This window comes from Mytilus edulis, chromosome 5, assembly GCF_963676685.1.
Source record: "Mytilus edulis chromosome 5, xbMytEdul2.2, whole genome shotgun sequence".
In the NCBI taxonomy this organism is placed as follows: Eukaryota; Metazoa; Mollusca; class Bivalvia; order Mytilida; family Mytilidae; genus Mytilus; species Mytilus edulis.
The window spans coordinates 79,336,277-79,363,054 of record NC_092348.1 but is presented as its reverse complement, the minus strand read 5'-3'; the positions used below and the strand labels follow the sequence as shown (position 1 = coordinate 79,363,054).

At 31.5% G+C, this 26,778-nt stretch overlaps 1 protein-coding gene across 1 annotated transcript; it reads left to right on the top strand.

Annotated features, from left to right (window-relative positions):
• Positions 1-444: 444 nt before the first annotated feature.
• LOC139525480 (protein qui-1-like) lies at positions 445-26,778 on the top strand. The gene is made up of 17 exons (XM_071320853.1): positions 445-687; positions 1,630-1,715; positions 3,380-3,496; positions 4,381-4,620; positions 5,975-6,095; positions 8,007-8,117; positions 9,150-10,547; positions 11,172-11,407; positions 12,809-13,279; positions 14,073-14,256; positions 14,620-14,815; positions 15,867-16,003; positions 16,386-17,253; positions 17,635-17,825; positions 18,798-18,929; positions 19,733-19,809; positions 20,875-26,778. Exons 1-17 carry the CDS (start codon positions 570-572, stop codon positions 21,574-21,576), a joined length of 5,385 nt encoding a protein of 1,794 aa, XP_071176954.1. The 5' UTR covers positions 445-569; the 3' UTR covers positions 21,577-26,778.

The following is a 26,778-nucleotide window of genomic DNA, read 5'->3' as shown; positions in this document are numbered from 1 at the left end:
AAATTCGTTGTATAGCACAAACAACATTTTCTAAAAGACCAGAAGAGTGAAAAAAGTATATTTTAACAAAACGCATTTGACTAACAAGTGAGATGTTTTGCTTTATCACAAAAGCGTGTATATCAAAGTGAGAGGTTTAGCTATATAAAACCAGGTTTAACTTCTACCAATATTCTAACTAGGGTCAACCGGAACAGATTTCCAAATAGCGATAAGCATAGAATTTCTTTTATACCTGGGAGTTAACAGCATATCTATATAGATCTATAATTATGTTCCACATTATATCGACAAAATGTGTGAGCAAAAACAGACATTATATACTAGATGTCAAATTTTGGGTACAGCAGTCAACATTGTAACATAATCGCAACTTACTTTTCACTTCAGTCAATTTAAAAAACGACAGGCGAATTATGGACCGGAATTATATCGATTCAGTATGGAGCTTGGTTTTAATTTTACAGCACTTGATTGGAAACCACCAAACAAAAAGTCAATCAAGGGCATTTAAATATGTTTAATCTGGACAGATAATCGCCTTAGGCTTTAGTCTGTAAATGACCTGAATGGCAATCAATATGGGGGATGAAGCAACCCTAAACAGTATCTTAAATGGATGCTTTGATGACCTACCAAAGCAGGAACACACTGCAGTCCGTGTGTTCTTCAGTTCTACATTTACTGGTAAAATGTCTTTAACATTGTATATGATTGAATAAATCTGGCAAATTTGTATGATTACCCCATTGAAAAAGTTATCAAGTATTTAAATCTAATTAGTATTTAAACTGTCAATGAATTGATCGAGACTGATCAAATTGTCTCCCTTGAACTTTGAAGAGGAGAGGGAATTTTTAAAACTGCTTAATTTATACTTCTGGTGTTTGAGTAAATTTTTGGTGGTATTGCAGTGGATCTGTTAAACATATAAGTCATCACTAATTCAGATAATTAAGTAAATTATATGTGCTTATAGCAAGGATTTGTGTAGTCTTACTATACAAATCCTTGCTTATAGATATACATGTGTAATATATTTAAGGGATCACTAGAACTAGAACAGGCACTGTACTGCAAACAATAGCATTTAGGTCACAAATTCAATATACACATATCATCCACAGCAGTGAGGGGGAATAATGATAGATATGGGCTGTCTGTTCTTCACACTATATTGCTTAAAATTGGTTTTAAATGTCAGACCTGATTCCAAAAAAGACTGAACATGTAAAATGTACAAATGTAAATTTGTCATTATTTTGGGAAATTGAAGTTTAAAAAAATATATTAATTCTTTTGTGACAAGATAAAAGAAGGAAAGATCATTGAAATTCTCATAAATTATCATTTTGAAGTTGAGATCATGAATATATTTTAAATGAATTCTTTGATGGAAATAATCAAACTGATAATCCTGCAAATATTTTGTTTTTAATTGAAAAATTAGAACATATTCTAAGATTTAAGTTGAGTTATGCAATAAATTGAGTAAAAATGAATGGACTGCTTTAATCCCAACATGAATAGATATAAAAAAGAAGATGTGATATGACCTGCTACAGAAGTCACCTACATGTACTTTAAAACCTTGATATGGTAACTAATCATTCATAATTATGATTTTAGATATGACTGTGGAAAAAAACTATCTGATGAAACATAGTGTACATAAAATAAGGGAGTACTGCTTTAAAAAAGGTCTTGATTTTCAGGTATGTATATTGTTTGATGTTCTCATATTTCAGTTTTTTTGAAGCATTTGGCATTTAATTAATTAATTAATTATTACAACACACCAGTTTGATACATTTTATTATGGTACATGTACATGTATGCACTTACCCAGATGTCCAATGGTAACATTTTGTAAATCATCTCCATGCAGTGAATTCAAGCAAGTGTTCACAGATCTTGGAGTTAATTCCATTATAGAAATAAGCTCTTAAATTCCAAAATTTGACATTCTTGTTCTTTGGTTTTTGAAATTGTATTTTTCAATGGCAATCATATTACCTCTTCTGATTGTTATAATGCTTACATTAGAAATACTGTAAATTCAGAAATTATTGCAAGGATTTTATGAATAATTCGACTGTGTATCACCAGAATAAGAACTCACATTCTGATATTTGATACATGCATTGTGTATATCTAAACACAGTTTATCCTGAAACCACAATAATAAAACAACTCACATTTTTGTCCATTCTTTAAAAATTACAATTATAATAAATACATGCATGACATGCAATAATTTCTGAATTAACAGTTATTTTTGTCGAGCCTGCAACTTAGTTGCAGAAAGCTCGACATAGGGATAGTGATCCGGCGGCGGCTACGGCGGCGGCGTTAGCTCACTTCTTAAAAGCTTTATATTTTAGAAGGTGGAAGACCTGGATGCTTCATACTTTGTATATAGATGCTTCATGTTACGAACTTTCCGTCAGTCACATGTCCAATGTCCTTGACCTCATTTTCATGGTTCAGTGACCACTTGAAAAAAAAGTTCAAATTTTTTGTACTGTTGAATTCTCTCTTATTATAAGTAATAGGATAACTATATTTGATATGTGCGTACCTTGCAAGTTCCTCGTGTCTGTCAGACAGTTTTTACTTGACCTCGACCTCATTTCATGGATCAGTGAACAAGGTTAAGTTTTGGTGGTCAAGTCCATATCTCAGATACTATAAGCAATAGGGCTAGTATATTCGGTGTATGGAAGGACTGTAAGGTGTACATGTCCAACTGGCAGGTGTCATCTGACCTTGACCTCATTTTCATGGTTCAGCGGTTATAGTTAAATTTTTGTGTTTTGGTCTGTTTTTCTCATACCATATGCAATAGGTCTACTATATTTGTTGTATGGAATGATTGTTAAGTGTACATGTCTAGCGGGCAGATGTCATGTGACCTTGACCTCATTTTCATGGTTCAGTGGTCAAAGTTAAGTTTTTGAGTTTTGGTCTTTTTATCTAATGCTATATGCCATAGGTCAACTATATTTGGTGTATGGAAATATTTTATGATCTTTATGTCAGTCGAGCAGGTTTTATTTAACCGTGACCTCATTTTCACGGTTCATTGCACAGTGTTAAGTTTTTGTGTTTTGGTCTATTTTTCTTAAACTATAAGTAATGTGTCAACTATATATGTTGTATAGAAGCATTGTTAGCTGTACCTGTCTGCCTGGCATGGTTCATCTGACCTGGACCTCTTTTTCAAGGTTCATTGGTCTTTGTTTAGTTATCTTGGTTAATGTTAAGTTTATGTGACAGTTGTAATAAAGCTTAGCTTTATACTTAGGACTATCAACATAATATCAATGATTAGTATAGAAGGCGAGACATTTCAGCGTGTGCACTCTTGTTATTATAGGTAGTAGACTATTGTTTGGGAGTGAAGGACGAGGCATCGGTAGATCATAGTACAACAGATCTTATTTTAGAAGAAGTGGAAGTATGTAAGAAAACATCCAGAGGACCATATTTTGTGGTAAGTTAATAGAAATTAATATAAAAAAAACGCCAAAAAAATAAGCACCATACATGTTTTTGACCAAAAGTATTTTCAGCTGTATATGCTCATGGATTTTAAAAATAGGCATTTTTTTCACCTGCTGATCTGCCATAGAAGCCACTTTCTTTAATGAACTGTAAACCAAATTTTATTTGTATTATACAGACAAGTTTATACCTTCTTGAACAGTCTGAAACTGCTACACTGTACTTAGGAATTAATTGAAAACCCTGATAAGATGATGATCATAGGGGCAAACAAAAACATTAAGGCAAAGCAAAGGCATACAACACCACACCAAAAATAAGTAAAAAAGACAACAGTCAAAAAAACACCTAAAACTGAGGATGAACTAATGTGCTCCTAAAGGATGAGATGTTCCAGCTTATGTAGTGGCATCAGTTGTGTTGTTGATGACAAGTAAACATTTGGTTATATGATACATTTTTAATCAGAATCCATGAAGTCACAATGATGGAGAGGAGGAGGGGACTGTGGTCTAAGACAAGTAGAACATATCATCATTTGATGTGATTACTTTAACTTAACTATCATTTTTCTGGGTTCAATAACTTCATTATGAACGATAACCTTCTATCCGGAAAATCCTTATAGGAATGACAACAATGGAAATCATGACATTTAAATACTTAATGAGGAAATATGTTTGTGGGATTTAAACAAATGGAGATTTAAAATGTTTATGATACAGCAACCCAACAAATATTTGGTAAAAAGACAGGAAGAAGTCATCACATGGCTTTGATTAAATCAACTCTCTTTATATTATGGAAAAATTCATATACAGAGTAAAACAGATAACAGTTTTATTTATATTAATAAGAATTATTCTATTTTAGTTCTTTCTTGGTGACAAGTATGGGCTTCGTTCATTACCAAGCAAGATTGAAGCTACAGAATACAAAACCTTATACCGTATAGCAGCAAAGCTTGATTATGATACAATCTTGCTGAGTAAATGGTACAAAAGGGATGATAATGCAGAACCTGCTGTTTTCTGCCTTCAACCAATCATAGATATCTTCCCTAATTATAACAATGAGGATCCTGGGAAATCCTCCCAGTCTCTTAGAGATAAGGTAATCTTCTGTTATAATGTTTCTCAACAAGTTGCTTTAAATTTATCATAAAAAAATATTTGCTATTTTGGCGCATATGTAATATGATATATCTTGCTAACATTTTTTTTTTCCAAAAGTGGCTTAATCTCATTGGCACTCATCATCTTGTATCTAATAACAATTAAAGTTAAAACATTTTTTGTGCCTGTCTCAAGTCGGGAGTGTTTGGGCTTAGTACACATTTCTATTGAGGGGCCAGCTAAGGATCACCTCAGGGTGCAGGATTGTCTTGTGCATTGAAGACCCATTGGAGGGCTTCGTCTGTTTTCTGCTCTTTGGTCGTATTGCAATCTCTTTGACATATTCCCAATTTCAATTCTTAATTTTATTCTTAACCTAAATTTAAGGCGCTTAAAATATTATAATGGAATTTAAAATTGTCGAAATTTATAAAAGATTGGAAAACACTTTGTGAAGATATCATTACAGTAATATACAGTGACAGTACTTTAATTCTTGGATACCAATTTTCGTGGTTTGATCAAGAGTTACATGTTCCTGGGTTTTTTAAATTTGTGGATTTTAGTTTTATATAAAAAAAAAAAGAGTCAAGAATTGAAGCCCTTAGAAACAAAGATTACAAATTGTCGTAATTGAAAAAAATTACAAAGTAAACATTTAAATTGTTGGACCTGTGTAAATCGTGATTAACCCAAGATCAAGTGATCAACAGATTAAAGACCATCAGAGGCCTTAACATGTCACAGAGAAAACAGTAACATTAACATATGCTATAAATGTACTTTGAATTGTAAAATAAATTCTTATCAAAAGCAAGCCCAGCATGAAATTATTATTTCCTTTACAAGAATTATGAGGACATAAAATGAACACTTCATCATAGCAGATCATCACCGGAAATCTGACTTTCTTTAAAAATCAAAACTTGTACAGTTTAGGTTTTTAAAGATTAAATTAATATAAAACCGCCTGCAGTTGTAGTTCATAGTGCATTTGCCCTGAGACTACTATTATAGTAGTCTAAGATTAGCCTATATTCAATGTATTCTATATCATATCAGTAGTCAAACCTATGTTCAATGTATTCTATATCAATGTATTCTATATCATATCCGTAGTCAAACCTAAATGGGGATCTTTCCATTCCATGTCTTGATTTGGATAACAATTGTTATATTTCTTTGGACACTTAATTTTGTGGATAAAGTCGTCCATGAAAACCACAAAAATTGATTCCCCACGAATAAAAGTACTTTCACAGTAATCTATGTCCAAAGAGTAATATAATCTTATGTTCTACATGCTGAAGGGAGATAATCACTTGATCAATTATCACTTATTCTCTTTTAAGGATCGCAAAGAATGGGATAAAGTTAGTGAAAAATTGATGACATGTTTACGAGGCAGTGCTGACAAGGCTTTAGAGGAGAATCGGATTTCAAAAGACCAACATTTAAAGTACTTTTACTCAGGTATATATACTTTATTTATTCAATATGCACATAAGTTATTTTTGAATAGTTTAAAGTTTTAATCTGAAGTTCATTAGTATTACATTTTCATAATTTCCATGTTATTCATTGAATTTTTGTTTCAACCAGAAGATATATGGAATATGGTTTTCACCTGATAGAATTATAATGGTATAAAACATTTCTATATTTCCAAAAAGGGACAGATATAATAGCATTGTTAATAACACAGTTTCGGAGAAATTCTGTTACAAGGAATAAATATATGCTTGAGCTGGCTGATTTATGTTTAATTATTTTTGCTAGTTGTTGTGTTCCTTTGTTATTGACTAATAAATTAGTACCAAAAAACTATCTTGACATACAGGGAATTCCCATGTGCATTTAAGGGGAGTTCATACAGTTTCACATTGTATCTTAATTTTTGTGATTTTGACATTTGTTATAAATGGAAAGGAGGTCATAGAAAAACAATGAAATAGAACATTAGGTTATTGTAGTTTTTTTCTAGAAAAATTAGCTTCAAAAAATGTGAAGTTAAGTGGATTTTTTTTTACCACTAAACCAATATTATAAGATTAACATTTTATTAAGAGAACCATGGTGTAGTGGTTATAGTGCATCAGACTACTAACACAAAGGTTCCTGGTTCGATTCCCGACGGGGATGAAAATTTCAGGGACTGAATTTTTGGCTCTCCCTTGACACCATTTGTGAGTATGGTCTTGAGGAAATGATTATAGTCCGTTGGGTGGGGACGATAAATGGCTAACTCGTATTAAGAAAGAGCCATATCTCTTGCAGGTTAAAGACACCCTTGTAGATTTCGAAAAAGAGCAGGCTAATGCCGCTACAAGGCAGCACTCGCACACGCAAAGTGGAAAGGGATTAATATAAGTTAAAAAACTTGTTTCTCAATCCACATATATGTTTAAATGAAATATTATAAGATTGAAAATAGCCAAATTTGATGAATAATTTATACCATTTTATATTTTTGTTCTGTTTTTAGAATTCAATATAACAACTTAAAAACATATAGTATTTAACAACGGGACATGAATTGTTCATTGTCTCAGTTATATCCCCTGAAAATGTATCAATTTTATTTACTCACCCCCTTTTTTTTTTTTTATCTTGAACGGGTATGGTAGTTAAAAAAACAACATATGAACAGTTCTCATTGTATATAATGACACTTCTTGCTCATTTGACAACAATAACATGTTGATGTTACAAAAGTAACCTTAGTTACAGTCTGTGAAACAATAACAACTAATCCATGACACTTATAAGCACTCAAGGATTTACTTTTCAGTTTATAGATATAAGAAGATGTGGTATTAGTGCCAAAGAGACAACTCCCTATCCGAGTCACAATTTGTAAGTGTAAACCATTAGTCCATTATAGGTCAAAAGATGGTCTTCAACAAGGAGCCTTGACTCACACCAAACAGCAAGCTGTAAAGGGCCCAATAAAATTACTAGTGTAAAACCATTCATACGGGAAAACCAACTAAATGGATGATTTTTTACACTGGGAAGTACATATATAATGATGAAAGATGTATTTACCTTCATTGTTAGAAGTATTTTACTGATAGATGTACATACTGAGGTTTTTTTTTACAGTTAACATTTAAATACAGTCTAGACTATTTCAGCATAAAAAAAAATTGTAAAGTATTTCATAGAACACAGTGCCTTCTTTGTAATTGATACATTAGATGATTATTCAGTGTTTAAGCTTTATGTTGACCTCAAAATGTCCATTCATCAGTAAAATATAGAAATATGATATAAAATTCTAACATTTTTTTCAGATACTATTCTTGCAGAAGCTAATATGTCTTTTTTTCATAACATTCTTTGATATATAATAAACATTTTGTCTTTGCTGTTTTTATTCAGTTTTCGAGGCAGAAGCATTGGCAGGAATTATAAAAAGTGATAATACCAGAAACAGGGTCTTGGTACATTTCAGAACATTTGGAGATTTAAATAAAGATGATGAAATAGCAGGTATGTTAACAGTATAGATGTATTGACATTCTTTAGTTCATAATGCAAGAGGAGTAAAAAGTTTTTATGGTGCTAGTAGTACCATCAAAAGCTTATAACCATTTAACCTTATTTTTATAGCGAACACGCCATGAAAGTAAGATTGCCTTTTTGGTCAAGCTTCAAACATCTATTTTTTACAACTTTAAGTGGCAAATGAGCCTTAATTATTCATCGTCTTTTGTCAAATTTCATTTTGTAGGTACCATTCTGATTACATGAAGTTAAATAATTATCCTTAATGTTATTTTGACAAAAATATATTTTTGCTTCATACATGAAGTGGGGTTCCCCAATCATACCTCCTTGTATTAAAGTACCCTGGTAAAACATATATATGCTTCAAACATCTAGGTTCATATTTAAATGCTTAATCCAAAGTACATTTATTGGAAATTCAACACCATACTTAAAGAAATATGTAAAAAAGATATATATAGATTTCTGTAAATATAGACAATGCAATTTCCCAAAGGAACTCCCTTTGCGGCTTAAACTTTGACACTTTTACTATGAAGTTTTGTGAAAAAAATATATCCAGGAATGGAAAGTTGATATGCATTACTATTTTATTCAAAGGTCACAACAGGGCTGGGTTGCATATTTTCACCATTTAAATGCCCTGAACTTGTTAGAGTTTAAACTTATACTAAAATTATGTACTACCCCTACCTATACTTTTTGCCTATTTCAGAATTCATTTTTCACCCAATTGTATGTTTCATATGGGTAACAGTCCCAATAATGTCTCTTTGAGATGAAACATAGAGAGCATATCTAGGAACATGTACGTTAACAAATTAACATGTTTATGAATATTATATATCTCCCAAAAAGAGGTATGGTTTGAGAAACAGCTGTATTTCCAAAGTGCAACCTATAAATAAGAAATCAATGCTTTTAAACAAAATTATAAAAATTAGTGCAACAATTAACAACAATTGATGAGTTAGTGAGACTTGAGATCACCATTTTATGTCATGTCTCTTTCAGGAAAATTTACGGATCTAGAGAAAAAAGATATGTATCCTGGTCAAATGGAAGTCAGCAACAAAATAGATCTAGAAGCTAAAATAATGAGGGAAAACCTTAAAAAGAAAGTAAAATCAGTTCTTCATCCAAATATGATGAGAAAAGACATTTTGTATTGGACACGCAATGGTATAGACCCAAACAATGAGGATCACAAGACGTACCTCATTAATCTTGATAAGCATTTTGAACGTACCATTATAAACATGATAGATAATACAATGAAACATACTAGTTCAAATGAAGATGATTTGCTAGTGGAGGAAATACTTCATCATTTGTTGTTTGGGCAGAAGGAAATAAAAAAATTCTGTGGACGAGAAGAAATTTTAGAAGAAATAAGGGAAAGAATGAGCTATTGTCATGGTAATGAAGATGATGAAAAGTCGATTCAAAATGAAAATAATAAAAACAACAATTGTCTGGAGGTAAAAAGCAAAGAAGATGAATATTTCGTAGCTGTTAAAGAAGGAATGAAAGAAAGTGCTGCGGAATGTAAGGATAAGGGTGTTATATATACATACGGAGATATAGATATGGATGAAGATTCTGATCCAGAGAAGAACCAGAAATTAGAACTTATAAAGTCATGTGACCTGATGGATTATTGTCGTCCTGTCATATTGTATGGAGAATCTGGCTCTGGCAAGACAGCAATAATGGCAAAAGTAGCTGAGTTATCAAAGTCATGGTTCCCAGGGTGTTCTACTATAATTAGGTTTCTCGGTTCTTCCGTTGGATCTTCCACATTACGTGGTGTCTTGTGTAGCATTATCAGACAAATATGTAAAATCAGTAACATAGCACTGCCATCATTCCTTGACCTCCACGGGGATTTCATGTATGTCACACGATTCTTTGAATCATTGCTCAATAGATTTAAAAGTTCACAGAAATTAGTTATCATACTTGATTCGATTAACCAGTTATCCAGGCATGACCATGCTTATCTCATGAACTGGCTTCCGCTTAAGCTGCCTAAAAACATCCATCTTGTCGTGTCTATGATGCCAAAAGCAAATGAATGTCTTCAAAATATCAAAAACAGATTCCCTTTTCAGCTGCAATTCATTGAAGTTCCAATTCTGCCATTAGATGCTGCTGATTCAGTTATTACGAAAATATGTCAGCAGAAGAATAGACGAGTGACAAAGCCCCAGAAACGTCATATCCTACAATTGTTTGGAAAATGTGGGAAACCTTTGTATTTAAAAATTTTGACAGTCAGAGCTCTCCAGTGGAGATCCTTTACAGATGTCCAAGACTTTAAGGTTGGGCCTACTCTGCAGGCAGCTATAAATCTATTCTTTGATGAACTGGAGAAGAAGCATGGTACAGTTGTTGTTGAAAAATGTTTTGGTAAGATTGTATGTTTATTTTTAAAATTTTACCTTGACTTCATAAATTGATTATTTAAACACTAGAGAGGTATTTTTTTTAGGTTTGCTTATGCTTGTAGCTCATGGCTGATGTCTATGACAGGACTCTATAAAAAACATACTGTGGATTATTTATTTTTCATTGGTGATGAATTCAAAAGTTCACTAAATTACAGATTTTCTAAAGGCTTAGTATGCAAAGATTGGCAAAACCAGGAAATCAAATATCCATGAAAAAAGTTTTCCCAAAAATTGATACCCACGAAAGTAAATGGATCCACAGTATATTTATACTAAAATATAATAAAGTAAGCAAAAATATTAAGAAGGCAATTACAAATCATAAGTTGAAATAAGGCAGACAGCACAAAAAAAAAAAGAAAAGACATAAAAAACAGTCATTGAAACCCAACAAAGAAAAAAATTAAGCACCAAAAATGCAGATTTTATTTGATAGTCAACTGTTTTTGCAATTGATTTTACTGTTTGATGCTGAAAAGAAATAAATTTGGTTAATTTAATTTTTCAGACAATGATGTTTTTTAAGATAAAGGCAAATCATGCTTACTGAAATTCAAAATCAATGTATTTGTTTATATTTTAGGCTTTTTAAGTGCTAGTAAGGAGGGTTTGAGTCATGCTGAGTTAGAAGATATATTATCATTGGATGACGAGACTCTACAGAACATCTATCTATCACACTTACCGCCTGACCCTGACAATATACGGATCCCGTCATCTCTAATGTCTCAACTCATCAAAGATACCAAGGAATATATGCTACCACTGAAATCTGGAGGAAAGAATGTCATCAAATGGTACCATAGACAGTTTGAGGAGGTCAGTCATATTAGACTCTATGCGCTAAAAATCACAAATAGCCATGCAAATTAGTTTTCCTTGGATGAAAACTAGTTCAATCTTAACAGATAGAGCAAAGCTCCAGAAAAGAAACAGTTTTAAAACAGTGCTACATAGATAATATATGAAATCCAATCATAACACTTGCTGTAGGGATTTTCTTGTCATAGCTTTATAAGGGCAAAGCAGCCTGAACACAGGATTTGCCAGTATTATCATCCTGACATACATTATGCAATTTTTCATAAATTAAATTTTTTTTTTTTTCAATCTTTTGTTTATTTTGTCCTTTACTGTTTTAAAACTTGTTGTCATGTGGTGAACTTTTGGAAAACATCCAATCAAATAACCTTTAAATACTAACTACTCCTTTTCACAGTGAAATTGAATTTGAATGTATGTTCCGGACAATATGAGTATTTGGACCATACGCGTATGGTCATGACCATATGCGTATACTCATATGGACCATACGCATATGGTCGGACCATATGAGTATAACACTCGTTTGGTTATTAACGGGCCGGACCATATGAGTATTTGGACCATATAGGTATGGTTTTTTTTTAAATTCATTATACAAGTTTCAATAATACAAAAACTTAATCTTAAAAAACAATGATGGTTACATGATAATGTATTATTTTTATAATTCAAATACTACGTAAAAATTAAATATTGATGCCATAGTTAGTTTACATCGCTAATTACATTCTTGCATGTAGACTTGGGGTGACATTTACTTCCAACCGGTATCATAGCTGTTTTGCATTTGCAAGTCTTGGTTGTACTTGATCCTTTTCATTTACACCTTTTGTTTGCGAGTGAAAAGCTAGCCTTTTTGTAGCTGTGTACAGTGATACTGAGGTCTTGGGCCAATCCGATATGTCGACGGTATTTTTAAGAAGCTCTAGATCTCAAATATCGTATGATGACTGCAATACACCATACTCACAAGATAACTTAAATAAACTATGTTACTTTCCAGTGACTTTTTGTGTAACAGTTCATTACGAAATTTTTGGAATTTATTTTTTTATTATAGTTTTGACAAGTAAGTAAAATTAACTTTGTGAAGATTCTTATTTTTATTTAGCTAATCGTTTTTATTATTATATAATAATAAAATAACCTATATGATCATAGCGTCTTTTTAATGATTGGTGATACCATATGAAGAGTTTAGAAGTATTAAAAGTAAACTGTAACAGAGTGTTAATTACCCCGACCATATGAGTATATACCCATATGGTCATGACCATACACGTATGGTCCAAATACTCATATGGTCCAGAACATATACATGTACTTTCATAACATTTTTTATGTTTAAAGAAGTAAACTTTGTGATCAAGGATTTGCAATGCTTTTATTTTCTAGATCTCAAAGAAAAGATACCTGAAGAACAAAGATGAAGCAAGTCTTCATATGACCCTGGTGGAATACTTTAGTGGAACATGGTTCAACAAACCCAAGCCTCTTGAAATCACACAGAAAAGGAAAGTTTGCTATTCATCATCAAAACGTGGGGTTCCAGACCAACCTCTTTACTTCAGTCCTTCCCAATGTAATGTGAGAAAGCTGATAGAATTACCCGACCATCTGATCAAATGTCACATGTTTAAATGTTTCCACGACGACATAGCCTGTAGTTTTAAGTGGCTGTATGCCAAGTGTAAGTTCGTTTCTGTTTCAAGTATGGTTGAAGATTTGAAAATGGTGCTGGCTGAAATGGACACAGCAGGGGATATTGATAACACTGTGATATATAATGACATCAAAACTGTTCATCAGATGTTATCTGCTGGTAGTGAAGATATCAGGAAAGACAACTCTCATTTGGCAATACAGGTAATAAATGGGAGCATATAGTTGGAACCCCCTCCCCCCCTTTACTCTGGGTTAGAAACACCCCCCCCCCCCTTTTTTACTCTGGGTTAGGAACACCACCCTCCCCCACCCACCCTTTTTAAATGGCTGGATCCACCCCTGCTTTGTAATTAGATATGTGTCCCATTTAAGCACTTTAATAGCTTTGTAACAGAGGCTCATTAAGTCCATTGTTTGTAAAAAAAAAAAAAAAATATTTTGACATGCATGGAATCTTCCAAAATTTAGGCATTTACTTACCCTTTTTTAAAAATCCTGGATGTGCCCCTACTTAGCAAAGTATGTATTATTATGACAGGGTCTCCAACCCAAACTTTATATTAGTAATAACAAAGAATTTTATTTAATTGTAATAGCAATATATTGTCATATAAAACCATATACTACATGTACTAGAAATTGTTGATTAAATAAATTGAGGATAGTATCAGACATGATTGTCTCCCCTCATCAGGTGTTTTCAAAAATCATTTTTACAGAAAAACAATCTTGATATGAAAGAATTGAAAGTGCAGCTGTAAACATCCAAGAATAATTCTCCATTACATATAAATTCAAAACTTAAGATATATATATCCAATATTTTAGAATATATATTTCAGAAGAATTGTTAATAATAAAGAGAATCTCAATTTGAAAACATAAAACTTTAGCTCAAAACTTATAAATCTTTTTGGGTTAATATTTTATGGTTTGAAAAAAAATTATCTGTTTTTAATTTTCTATAGCACTAGAATTCCTTCTTTTTCTTCAGATTCTTGGGCAATTTGGTTCATCATTTTATAGAAGTTCTAGTTTGAGGAAACTTGTAGAAGAAACAAAAGAATGGTCAGATAGCTGTAATATTGCCTTGTTTCTTCCCTTGGATCAATGTCTCAATTCTCCAGATGGTTACATGAACTTTTTAATCAGGGCTCAAGTATGGATGCCAACAGGAGGTAATAATAGCATTTGTAATCATGAAAATTTATTAATTTTAGAAAGAATTTTTTTTAGCTCCAACAATTTTCATTATTGCTTCAGCTAATTGAAAGAAGGTTAAATTTCATTGTAAGGTCCATGTTTGCAGATGTTCATATTAGTAGAATGTCCAGGTTCATTGAGCTGTTCAAATAGCTTAAGTGAGAAATCATGTTCCTTTTGAAAAAAACAGATAGTTTTCTTGATGCTTTGAAGCATTGTTATCATAAATTTCTTTAGACAAGAATTTGTTATTACCATTCAATATCTCCACACATTTGAGTATAATTTGGTCGTTTTCCATCTTTTTTCTTTAAAGCAATCTTATTTGAATATTTTAGTTGATGTTTGGAAACAATATGGTGAAATGGTCTATCTTAATGAAAGCAACGGCATGTTAACTGTCGTAGAGGTTCTCAAAGATGGGTCACATGACTATTTGTCCAGATTTGACACAAATGATGATTGGTCTACAGCATTTTCCAAAAAGTTGGAATATAAAAATACCACATCTATTCATCAACCAAGTAACAGCAGGTAATGATAAAACTAGAAACTTATTGTTTAGTCAGTTCAGGTCATCTCTAGTTGTCTCGCTTGACAGAGTCAAAAAACAAGACATAGGTATGCTGTTTCCGGTGTCAGTTTACATGTATTAGTTTGTGTTAAGGTTTGTTTAAAGGGAACTACTTATGATAAGTCAATGGTGTTTGGTATGCAGTTGTATTAGCATTGGCACATCTCATTTCAATGGAGATTGTTTAGCCATGCACCTTCAGTCATGGTTCATTGACTTTGAATATTTGCAAAACTTACATGTTAAAGTGTTGCATAATTTTAATTTCAACATTTGCATTATTGAAATTACAAAAAAAGAGAGACATATCTCTGCGATAACATAATATTTTAGATGGGATTTGTATTTTACACATTACTAACTTTAGTTTAATTTTGCATTTAAGTCCACTTTTAAGCAAACTAAATACATAGAGGGATTTCTTTAATTTCATATTAACTTAGTTTTCATACTCCTTTATCAGTACTTTCCCATAATTTTACCAATGAACAGAAAGAGACTAAAAGTAACTTAGACAGCAGTCCAACAACACATGGTTGCTAAAAATTACGAATCAAGTGTTCATATGTGTGACATAGTATGATGTTTTCATAACCTGATGTTAAATACCCATCAATCTGGTGATTTGTCTATTTTAAAGTATTTTTTTCTCTAAATATTGGAAGCACTGGTAATGAAATAAAATCAATGTTTTGAAAGTAGTGCTGAACATACAATCATGTAAAAGCTTGCACTCTTGACAATTCAGAAATAATTGTGTGCATTTAATATTGGGATTTTGTCTTTTTAGACTATGATAAAATGCTATTTTCACAAAAATTAAAATAGCATTTTACCGTAGTCTAAAAATGATGTTTAATTCATTTAAATGTATAATATTTCAAAATGCGAGTTCAAATTATTGTGATTATAAGTTAATCCTGTTGCATTTTTCGCAATAATTAAAACATCTTAATAGTTTCTGAATTAGAGTAGCAAAAAATCATCTGTAAATTTAATTTTCTGTTACAGATTCATGATTCTTAGACACTCAGAGAAGGATGGACATTATGACAAGTTAATTAGGTTTGATACACTTGCTGAAGTCAATATATCTGACCAGACCCAATGTATAACTGCATCTGATAAATATGTGGTGTACTCTACTAGTAAGATATATAATACAATAATGCAATAAAAGGGTTGGACATCTTTGTGCTATATTTTGATCAGCTATAAATATTGTAAATACACTTTGATTCTTTTTTTGTTTGTTTAGTTACTTTCCTAATTTGTGTTGCATTAAAAAGGCTGATAAGCATAATGTTTGAAGATGAAAAATAATCATGAATGCTTCACTTTCAAGTTAGTGATTTGAAATCCTCCATTGATTCATGATTATTTATTAGCCAGCATAAACTGTAATGAAATTTGATTATCTCTAAAATAGTGACATTATTTTTATTTTGGGGGGAGGGTTTTGTATTTTATTGTTCTTTTTATAGTCATGAATTTAATTGTGTACTATAGATTTGTTTCTTTTTTTTTCAGTGAACCAGGTCAATGTATGTATAATAGGAGAAAACTTGGTTGCTTTGTCTGTTATTAAATCTCTAGAATTGGATGGAGGTAAAAAAGTTCAACATTTACTGCTGTCCACTGATAGCAAATATCTTGTAGTATTTTTTACACTATGTGTATTTGTTTTATCATCTGAAACCCTTGAAATATTATACACGGATAAAGCAGAATCCAGTGACACGATATATATACAAACTCATCCTACCATTGCACATATTACGGAAAACAACATACTTTTCTACAAAGGTATTGGGGTTGGAAGACACAACAGCATTTGTATGTTTGACCTTGAAAACAGTAAAGAACTTCATGCCATATGTCATTCACAGAAATCTCCTCCAAAATTCATCTCGCATCATCCATCACACAAATATACAGCAATTGTCACAGATAAAAGATGGTTTATTCATGATTGTGAGAATGGAAAATTAGTGTCTGAATGTCCACAAGATCATTGTGGCGATGATGGGGTGGCCTGTATGCAGTTGTTTGGATCAGATAACATATTTGCTGTGACCACTCCTTCAAAGGTGAAAATTAATGATATAACGATATTTTATTGTGGAAATATTGCCAGTCCATTGCAAGAAGTTGTGCCTTTTCTGTCACTGAAGGGTCATAGTAAGGAAATAAACCAGCTGCTTTTAACAAAGGATGAGAATACTTTATACTCAGCATCCCAAGACTGTACCATCAGAGTTTGGAATTTTGAAAAAGTTATCACTGACTTCCATGCCAAATACTTGAAACAGGATGATGTGTTTGATTCAGAAAGAGCCCTTGAAGATTACAACAGTCAAAAACAAGTTTGTTCAACCAATGCTGTGAGGATCAGTTGGTAAGATTTCTTACTCAAACTTAAAGATCATCTGTCTTTAGAAGCAATGTGTAGATGCTTCTTGACATAACAATACAAGACTTATAAAGGCCAGAGGTTTCTGTCTTAGGACAGGTCAGACACATCAGACCAAAAATGTATAAATTAAGTTGCTTCCAGAGAAACAAATATTTGATATAAAAGGTACAACTTATTTACCATCAAACATGAGTGCTATATAAAAAAAGTTTTATCACAAATAAACTGCAAGGTAAATTCATAAAGAGTAATTACAGACAAAACAAAAATAGCCATGTTTGTCAAAAAAAAAATCGAAGTGTTAGGCAAAGCTGCATATTTGCATTATTTAAACAGGGAACTGTATATTTTTTTTCTTTTCAGTGACAGTAAGACAGTATTGTTAGGCAAGTCCAATGGACACTTTACTGTGAAGGATTTAAGTACTGGTGAATGTATACATGAGCAAGATTATCAGAAAAGCATCAAAATGTTGTTAACATCAAAAAGTGGTAAAGAGATTATTCTGATCCCAGAGACAGAGGATGACATAATCATTCTAAATTCTAGAACATGTAAGTACTGGAATCACTATTGTTTAAACATAATGTGTCCAGTTACTTGGTCATGTCAACTGGAGGACAACTTGCTAGAATGGCTGTTTTAGCTAGTTCTGCTTGCCTGGAGGGCTATTGAAGCTGGTTGTCTATAACACCTGTTAAAATATTTCTCTTTGCCCAAAACACCAGCGAAGCTAGTTTTTTTGCCGGGATGACCATTGAAGCTAGTTCAACTTGCCTGATGGCTAATAGAGCCTCACCTTGCATTGAGAGCCATTGGAGCCTTGCATTGTCTGAAGAGCCAGTGTATGCTCAACTTGCTTATAGAAATTGAAATGCATTCTATGGAAAAAATGTTTAATATGGACAGTTTTGTTTGATCATTTTTGTTTTTCGAGAAATTGATTATCAGATATTGTTATTTACCAAATTTATATATATGCAGGATTACAAGTATCCCTTTCATTGTGCATTTTATGATGAATACATAAAAAGTGTGTACCACTGCTTAACCAAATTCTCATTTTGTTCCTAGAAATGATTACCCTCATTTTTTTGTTTACCTCTTATAAGAAAAAACACTTTTGAAAGATTAGAAGTGTTTATGGACACTCCCACCAACTCTCATAGCAGTACAATTGAAACAAACAATTCTAATTAGATATAAATTTGTGTCCTTTTTTAACAACTGGGTCATAGATTCCGAAAAGGCTCTTTTGTCAAAAGTCAGAAAAATCTACTGCAATCTGCATTGGATTAACTTTAAATATCTCAGCATTGTTTTTCCATCGCATACAGAATTTTTTGAACTCCCACAAATTCAATTGATATATTTGAGTAATATGTCCTATTCAAAAGTCAATTTCTGAGAAAAGTTCAAGGTTGTTGTGATAAAGGTACTTGTAATTCTTGCAGTTTTCATTAAGTTGAGCTATATTAAGCCTATTTAGGTTAAAATTGACAAAAACAACTATTGAATTGTTTCAGATGAAGTAAAACAGAGACTGACAGTTGAATTTCCTGTTCATTCTGCTGCTGAGGCCAATGGTATATTGGTGGTTGGAAGACAAGGATTTTTATCATTTGAAACTGAAGGGAAAATATTCAACATTAAAGATGGTATGATGTTTTTTATGTTTCTTTGATATCAATAGACAATTTAGACATGTTTTCATCCTTGTGTGTCATTCAGTTATTCTGTCATTCCACAACAAACAGTTATACACATTTTTTTTTAACACCTTCATATATCGGGCTGTCTTTTGGTATGTGAGTTAACCATGACATGTTACAGATTGAATAAAAGTTTGATTTTGCTCTGCTTAATTTTGGTGAAATTATGGACATTGGACTTTGATAAAGTGTTGAAAGTCACAGTTATTCAAACAACTTATTGATCAAGGAAATTTTTCATTAAACTCATGTTTGTCTTGAGAGCGGGATACTATAATGCATTCCACATGTGTTGTTGAAATGGCTAATTTTTTAGACTGGCCGATTCATGTCGTTTGGACACATTTAGTTTTTAAATATAGAAAGCTGCTTTTGGAATTGGAATATGATATTATTGATGACTAATAATAATTTGACTAGATAGATGTATGAACTTTCATTTCTTATGAAACTTATACACAATACTTATCATACTAAACACAAATCAAGTTCAAATTTGGATGGGATCTCACTCTTACCATTCTGGAGTTATGTCCCTTTATATATGGAAGAATTGCAAGTTATGCATTATCTGTGTTCCACCAGGACACACTCTCTGTTTATTTCAATCATCAATAATTTTGTCCATGGAATTTTATGAAACTTTGAAAAGCAATACTTGTTTGTTGTTGTCATTTTTATTTAGATACTGATTCAGTATTTTGAGTTACTCTTAAGATAAAATTAAATTTTGATTTTATCTCTAATAGGTTCAATGATAAAAGGATACCAACAAAAGTGTTTTAACTCTCTCACTGAAGTGGCCATCAACTCAACTGGTTCAAAGGTAAGAGTTGTAGGAAATAACTCATTATTCAGAAGGTAAAATGATCTTTTTAGTTTTGAATTATGCCAGATAATTCATAAAATGTATTTGAATAGCATCTTAGATTTCATTTCTGTTGGTTAAAAATCATATAATTAATTTTCATGTAATTATGATGAATTTGCTGAAAGTAAAAATCATCTCTTTATGGTGAATCCTGTATAATACTGAATGATCATAAAGTATTGCAATGTAAATATCATGTAAGTTTCATGTACAATGATGTATGGGTATTCATTTCGTTGTCAAATGACTGGTGAAGTTTGATGAATTATTACCAAAAATTATTAACAAAGGCAGGTCAAATAGATCAAATATTATAGGTGTATGTATTGTGACAAATGATTTGAAACCTTAAAATTCCAAACCAAGCTTTATATTTTGATGGCTTCCTGGATATTTTTATCTGAAATTTATTTTTAGTTAAACATCACAGTATATTTTGAATGGAAGGTATATATTACTACGGTGTATGAATTCCAACATAGCACTTCTCCAAACACAATTACTACTTAATAGTGCTATGATTTTTGAAAACCTTTAATGAGTACAAAGTTTTATGCAAATCCAAAGACAAGTGATTTAGGCTAAAAATCTTTTTTTTCCAAGTACTGCTAGTGAAGTTTCTTTTTTTCAGTAGCATATGAGTCAAGTTTAATATTCAGCTTTTTCATCACTTTATGGTTTATTTTTACATAGCATCCCAGATGATCATACTAACTTATAAACACTGCTTTACATTCTTTTAAAAGAGTTTGATCATAAGCAGATTTCATTCATTTCCAGGTTTTAACCATTGGGTGATATGACAGATCATATAGACACAGGACATTCTTTCCCTTTTCTATTTAGTACTGATTGAGATTGTTTTTCCTAAAGATTCACTGTTCCTATGCATGTACCAAAATCAGTTTGTGATTGTGTATACCTTGTCTTTTCTATGTATTTTTGAGTTTTGATTCCTCTTTTATTGTTTCAATATCTTCTACCTGGAACGAAATCAAGAATATCTGTTTTATATTGCAGGTTGTGTCTCACATTGATGCTTTCCCATTTGTCATACCTGTTCAAGGAGATGGTACTCAATACAAGAATCTAGCATTACAACACTCAGATGAATGTATGACCATATGTTCAGGTGTCGATGTCAGCCCTGATGATAAGTATGCCTTCTCAATATCACCGGACGGTGCTGTCCGTGTCATTAAAATGTCGGGAGAATATGCAATGAAGTTAGACACCAAATCATCTGTAACTGCAGCTACTTTCTCTCCAGATAGCAAGTATATTGTGTCATGTGGTTTTAAAACGATCTATGTGTGGAATCTACCACAAGGAACATTAAGCTTTAAATTGAAAAAGCACAATGATTTTGTCAACACAGTCAAATTTGATCATTCTGGACGATACATCTTGACCGCATCAACAGACAAACATCTAATACTATGGGATTTGAGAAGACGAGTTACAGTATCTTCCTTTGTAGCTGATTGTCAGTTAGACGCTGTTGATCTGTCACAAGATGCTAAGAATGTTGTGTTTGTTCCAAAAGATATTGCAGAAGTTGCCATTTTGAGGTCAAACAAATTGTTGTCCAGTATGATTGAAGGAAAGCGTCGTTTACCAATTACACAAAAACTTGTAGATGCTCAGGCAGTGGCTTTATCATTCTCAAGTCAGAAACTGAGGCAAAGGGAGGCTACAAGAATAGGTTGTCAAGTCATGTAATATCGAAAGTGTCCAAAGGTTGAATTAGAAATCGACTATAAATATTTTCATTTTGGTTTCTTTTTTGGATCTTTTTTTATGATATAACTTTTCAGTTGTTTCGCTTCTTAAACATTCTTGGCTTTCAAATTTATGACTTTGAGCTTTCCTGATGAAGGTCAATCCAGAATTAGCACTTGTGACATATGAAATTTATATAGTGTTGTTTTTTTATTATTGATCTGAAGTTAAGTTTTCAAGAATAACTGTAAGAATCATTTTGACTGTCTTGCAGTCTGTTGACTCTGTATGTTAATGGATCTTTAGAGGACAACTCTTTCTAACTTGATTCTAACTTCTTTTAGAGATGGCATGAGGCAAAATAGTTCAGATTAGATATATTAAGGGGGAGATAACCACCTTACAGCTTTACGTAAATTATAGAATTCTTTTCGTTTTATAATGTAATATATGTATGTTTGTTTTTTGTTTACATATTTTAAATCAATACTGTTTTCTGTTATGTTGATTGCGTATGAATAAGTTAAACTTGTAAAATTACTTTTTATGTAAAATTGTTTGTTAGTGTTTAGCATTATTGTATACGTTAACCATAGCATTTTAAATGCAAAAATATTTTTGAAACAAACTGTGTGAAAAAGATACCCTAGAGCTATAAATAAAAGTGAACTTAAGCTTTACCTGATCGAGTTTAAGTCAAACTGAGAGAGAAAAAGCAGATCACCTGATTTATCAATAAATGTAAACTTTAGCTTTTAACTGAGCGTTATATAAACTGAATAAAAAAGATGACTTTAGTTATCAATAGATGTGGACTCAAGCCCTAGCTGATTGTAAATCATTCTGAGAGAAAAACCTAGATAACTTGAACTGTGAAGGTGTTCTGTTGACTCATTGACATGATGTATATATATAAGAAATGATACTTTACTGATCAATGTTATTTTTTGTGCTACTTATTGATAACAAATTTGCTTGGCTGTTTTTGCAATAAATATGTAATATAACCTGTTGACATTCAGTTTTTTATATACAACCAGCATTGTTATATGCTTATAGTATCAGCCTGACCACGAATTACTGTTTTCTGTTGACATTACGTTTTTATGTTCTATTAACAATCAGCATTGTTATTGTTATGCACCTACAGTGTCAGCCTGACCATGAATTACTGTTTTGAGCTTCCGTTTATATTTCTTAAAAGTAGATCATGTAACAAAATAGCTTTGTAAGCTTTATGTAGAAAACAATCTAAAATTAATATTTTTGAATTTTGTACGTTTTGATGTTGTTGGGTTTTTTTTTTGTGCTTTTGTTTGATTTCAGAAATTGGGTTTGTTTGGTTGGTATTTGTCTGAAATATATATATATATAAATATTATTTGAGAGTTTGTACACTGTCCACCAGTCAAAGACAGCAAATACAATGTTTTCTTTTTCCATTTGATCTTTATGGTTTTTAATTTGATGTATTTTACTGGTTTAGTAATTAAAGCTTTATATTTTAGCGTATATATGTTTTATTATAAATATTTTATATTTTTGTTAATTAATTGTTCTATTATATTTTTTTATATTTGATTTATTACTGATGTGCAACAAGTTAATTATTCTTTTTTTTTATTAAAAGAAGGACAGATTTACTTATTATAAGGCAAATAATCTAGGCTTGATGGAGCCTCTAGTTCATATACATGTATTATAAAGATCATTTGTTATTTTTATACAAGAGATATATTTTATAGGTAGAAGAAGGGAGATGTGGGTGGTAAAAAAAAAGAACAAATAATGAAAGGTGAAAAGGGGCAGAGTGAAGGAGAACACCTCCACAATTTCAACTCCCTTAATTATGTGTATTTTATTTTAAAAGAGATTATGTCTAGTATTGTAGAGGAAGTAGAAAATGGTGCGATGAGGGGAACAACTTTTTAGAGGGATTTGTTATTTTATATAGTTTATATTACTACTTTTGACTGTATAGAGGCGATGGAGAAAGCAAAATTGGGTTGTCATATGGGAGAAATCCTACCCAATTCCACCCCCTTGATTATGTGTTTAGTTTTTTAAAGTGATTTTGCTTAGTATATTGTAGAGGAAGCAGGTTAATTTGTTCCGTATATTAACTTAAATAGGTTATATTATTTTTTTTTACTGTACTAGAGGCAAGGGAGGAAACTCTCTCAATTCTAACCCACCCCCTTAATTATGTGTTATATAGATTTTATTTTTAAGTAATGTAGAGGAAGCAGGTTTTACTTTATATAGCTTATTTTTGACTGTGATATTGTGTTTATCTGTGATACTTAAGAATTGTTAACGTCTTTCAGTGCCACAGTGCCAAAATTGTAATAGGTTTTATATTCATTTTACATAATCAGTATTTATACTGTTATAGGCTTACAAGGGCAATAAAATTATTCTCATTATGATAATATACTTAGCAATACATTAAATGCACCACCAAGTTTACTTTCATTATCACACAAGTAAGCATACTTTTTACCTTTCATCTTTTAAAATAATTTAAAGAAAGTCTAGCTTTTTAGCTTTGAAATTAATTTGTATGTCTCATGAACAAAAAATTATGAAGATAATGAACTGGAAAGTCTACAAAACTAAGAAAGGATAATCATTAGTCCCTTTTTTCCTATTACCCTTAAAATGGATGAAAATTACATTAAAATTCAAGGTCATTAAAAACTTCTGTAGTAGTAGTCATAGAGGTGGTAGAATAAATTGATGTGGATCAACACTATAAATTTCCTCAGATAGAATTTACTCAAACCATGGAAGTATTATATTGACAGGAACTACTACGACCCGACTTCAAACGGTTCATCTGCGATGCCGCGTACCATTTAATGACATGTTAATTAACTTGAAACATGGCACTATATTAATACACCAGCGTGTGGCACATTGCGATGAAGTCATGTGTCGGTTGTTTCCGGGGTACGGAAATACATGAAGAAAGCGGATGTTGTCATAAATCCTAAGGAAACACACGTGTATAGATGAATGTGAATGAGACAAACAATCATTAATTCCAAACAAACACTTTGACAATGGATGAATTTGAGACAGATAATATACCCGATGATTTTTTTTCCTCACATTTTGAAAGTGAGATATATTGTTCGTGTAAATCGGATGATTCGTCACATCTTATCGAATATAAAGGCAAAGAGTGCAAAATAAAATTTTATCACATACAATGTGTTGGATTACAAATTGGCACCGATGGTAGAAAAAGCACATCATAAGTTGTGATTGAAAGTTGTTTGTCTTACGTCCAGTGGCATGTATTTCATTCATATTCGGGACAGTACATATTGAAAATTGAGCCGATTTAATCAAGATTTTAAAAAAGATAATTTGATTATAGAGCAATTATAAGACTTGCTCCAAATCCAGAGTTGGTATAACACCATATTAAATAAGGCTTTACGTATATAATTATATATGAATTATCCTGACTGCCAAGTATACATCCCTGAATTCTGATTTCATGGACTTGTATATGTTAAGTGCACTGTAAAACAGTTTCAGTTTACGTTTTTGATATAGATATTAAACCTTGTTTTTTAAGTGTATATATCAAGTATTAGATTTACAGTAGAAGTTGATAACTAAGATTTGTCCTTGTGAGAAAACAATACTCGGGTCATAAGACTTTTTTTAAATCGTGGCTAGTATTGGCATAGTCATACATGTTCAAATGATAAAATACTGACCATGGCTTTATATGATCGGAAAGGTCTTTCAATTGCGGGTAGACATGAAGTTTTTATATTCACAATTAAAAAGATATTAACCAACATTACATAAATAGCTACACAACGTAGTGAGATCTCTGTTTTCTTCTGCTGTATTTTGTTGATTGGAACTTGTTCGATAAAGTTTCGTATTTTAAACTGGAAATTTCTACTTTCCAGGATTATCCAGTAACTTAACTACATAGATTACTCAAAATTTCACAGTATTTATTTTTATCAAATATATTTATTTTTAACCGGCCGTAACCGGAACACACCTTAATTACGATTTAAACTTAACCCACAAACTAATGAAATATTGTCACTCACCATTTCAAAACGTTGTAGTATTCAAAGTTCTCGTCCGATTTTCTTGTTTTGTACATCAGTCGATTTGTTTTTAAAAATTGAATAATTTTGAAAGACCACAGACGAGATTGAAATAAACAAAGGGGTTTTCCGACAGGTATTAGAGATAACCTTTCGCAATAAAAACCACGTGATGATAAGAAGTATGTCTGGTCAGTTTATGACGGCGGCATTGCACATGGTCACAAAGGGCTATTAACGATAACATACTAATTAGTCAGTTTCCATATCTTTTCTACAGAGCTCCCAGGGCTATAAATAAGTGCTAATAAATCGTTGTAGTTCCTGTCAATATAATACTTCCATGCTCAAACTTAAACTTTGCCTAATTTAGTATTGTTTATTCATGAAAAAATACTTTTTAGTGAATAAAAGAAAAATATGAGATTATTGATGTAAAATACGAGAAGATAGGTGTAACATTGTTCTTTAATAAAATATTAAAAAGGAAAAAAATATTATTTCACTAAACTTCTTTTCTTGCTATTAGTAAAATAGTTCAACAAATTATTCTTTCTTAAGATTTCAATAAGTTATCTCCCCTTATATAGCTGAGGTTAAAAAATAATATTTTTTTTATTATTTAAAGTTTTTAGAGTGCAATTGCTCATTATTTAAATAAACAGTCTTCCATATCAATTGCCAGTAGTCTCAAAACTTAGAGATTTAAGCAAAGAATTTGACCAATTGTGTACTACATGTACAATTTTACAATCTAAAGATGGAGGTATACAGCAAATCTAACGGTCTACCACTGAAGCTCCTGGCTTTGATAGGTAAAGAGTAATTATTAATTGATTATTAATTCTCATAGAAACTGACATATATTAAAATATACAAATAAAGTTCAAAGAAGAGAAGGTTAAGTAAGAGCCCCCTTTTGGTCTTAAATATTTATTAAGTCCATTATTTTCAAGATGAAAAAGTTTCAAGTTGATGCCTATATGTGGAACAAATTTTTATTTTTTTTAGTTTTTCATACATTGTTTTGTCATTTACATCCCAGATAGGTCATCAATAATGATTTTATAAATGTTTACCAAATCTTCTGGATTCAGGGTCTTCAAGTAAGTAAGTT

Coding starts and splice junctions, on each gene's coding strand:
- LOC139525480 (XM_071320853.1), top strand. CDS start 570: ATGGCAATCAATATGGGGGATGAAGCAACCCTAAACAGTATCTTAAAT. Junction 6,096..8,006: donor TTTAAAGTACTTTTACTCAG/GTATATATACTT, acceptor GTTTTTATTCAG/TTTTCGAGGCAGAAGCATTG. Junction 10,548..11,171: donor TGTTGTTGAAAAATGTTTTG/GTAAGATTGTAT, acceptor TTTATATTTTAG/GCTTTTTAAGTGCTAGTAAG.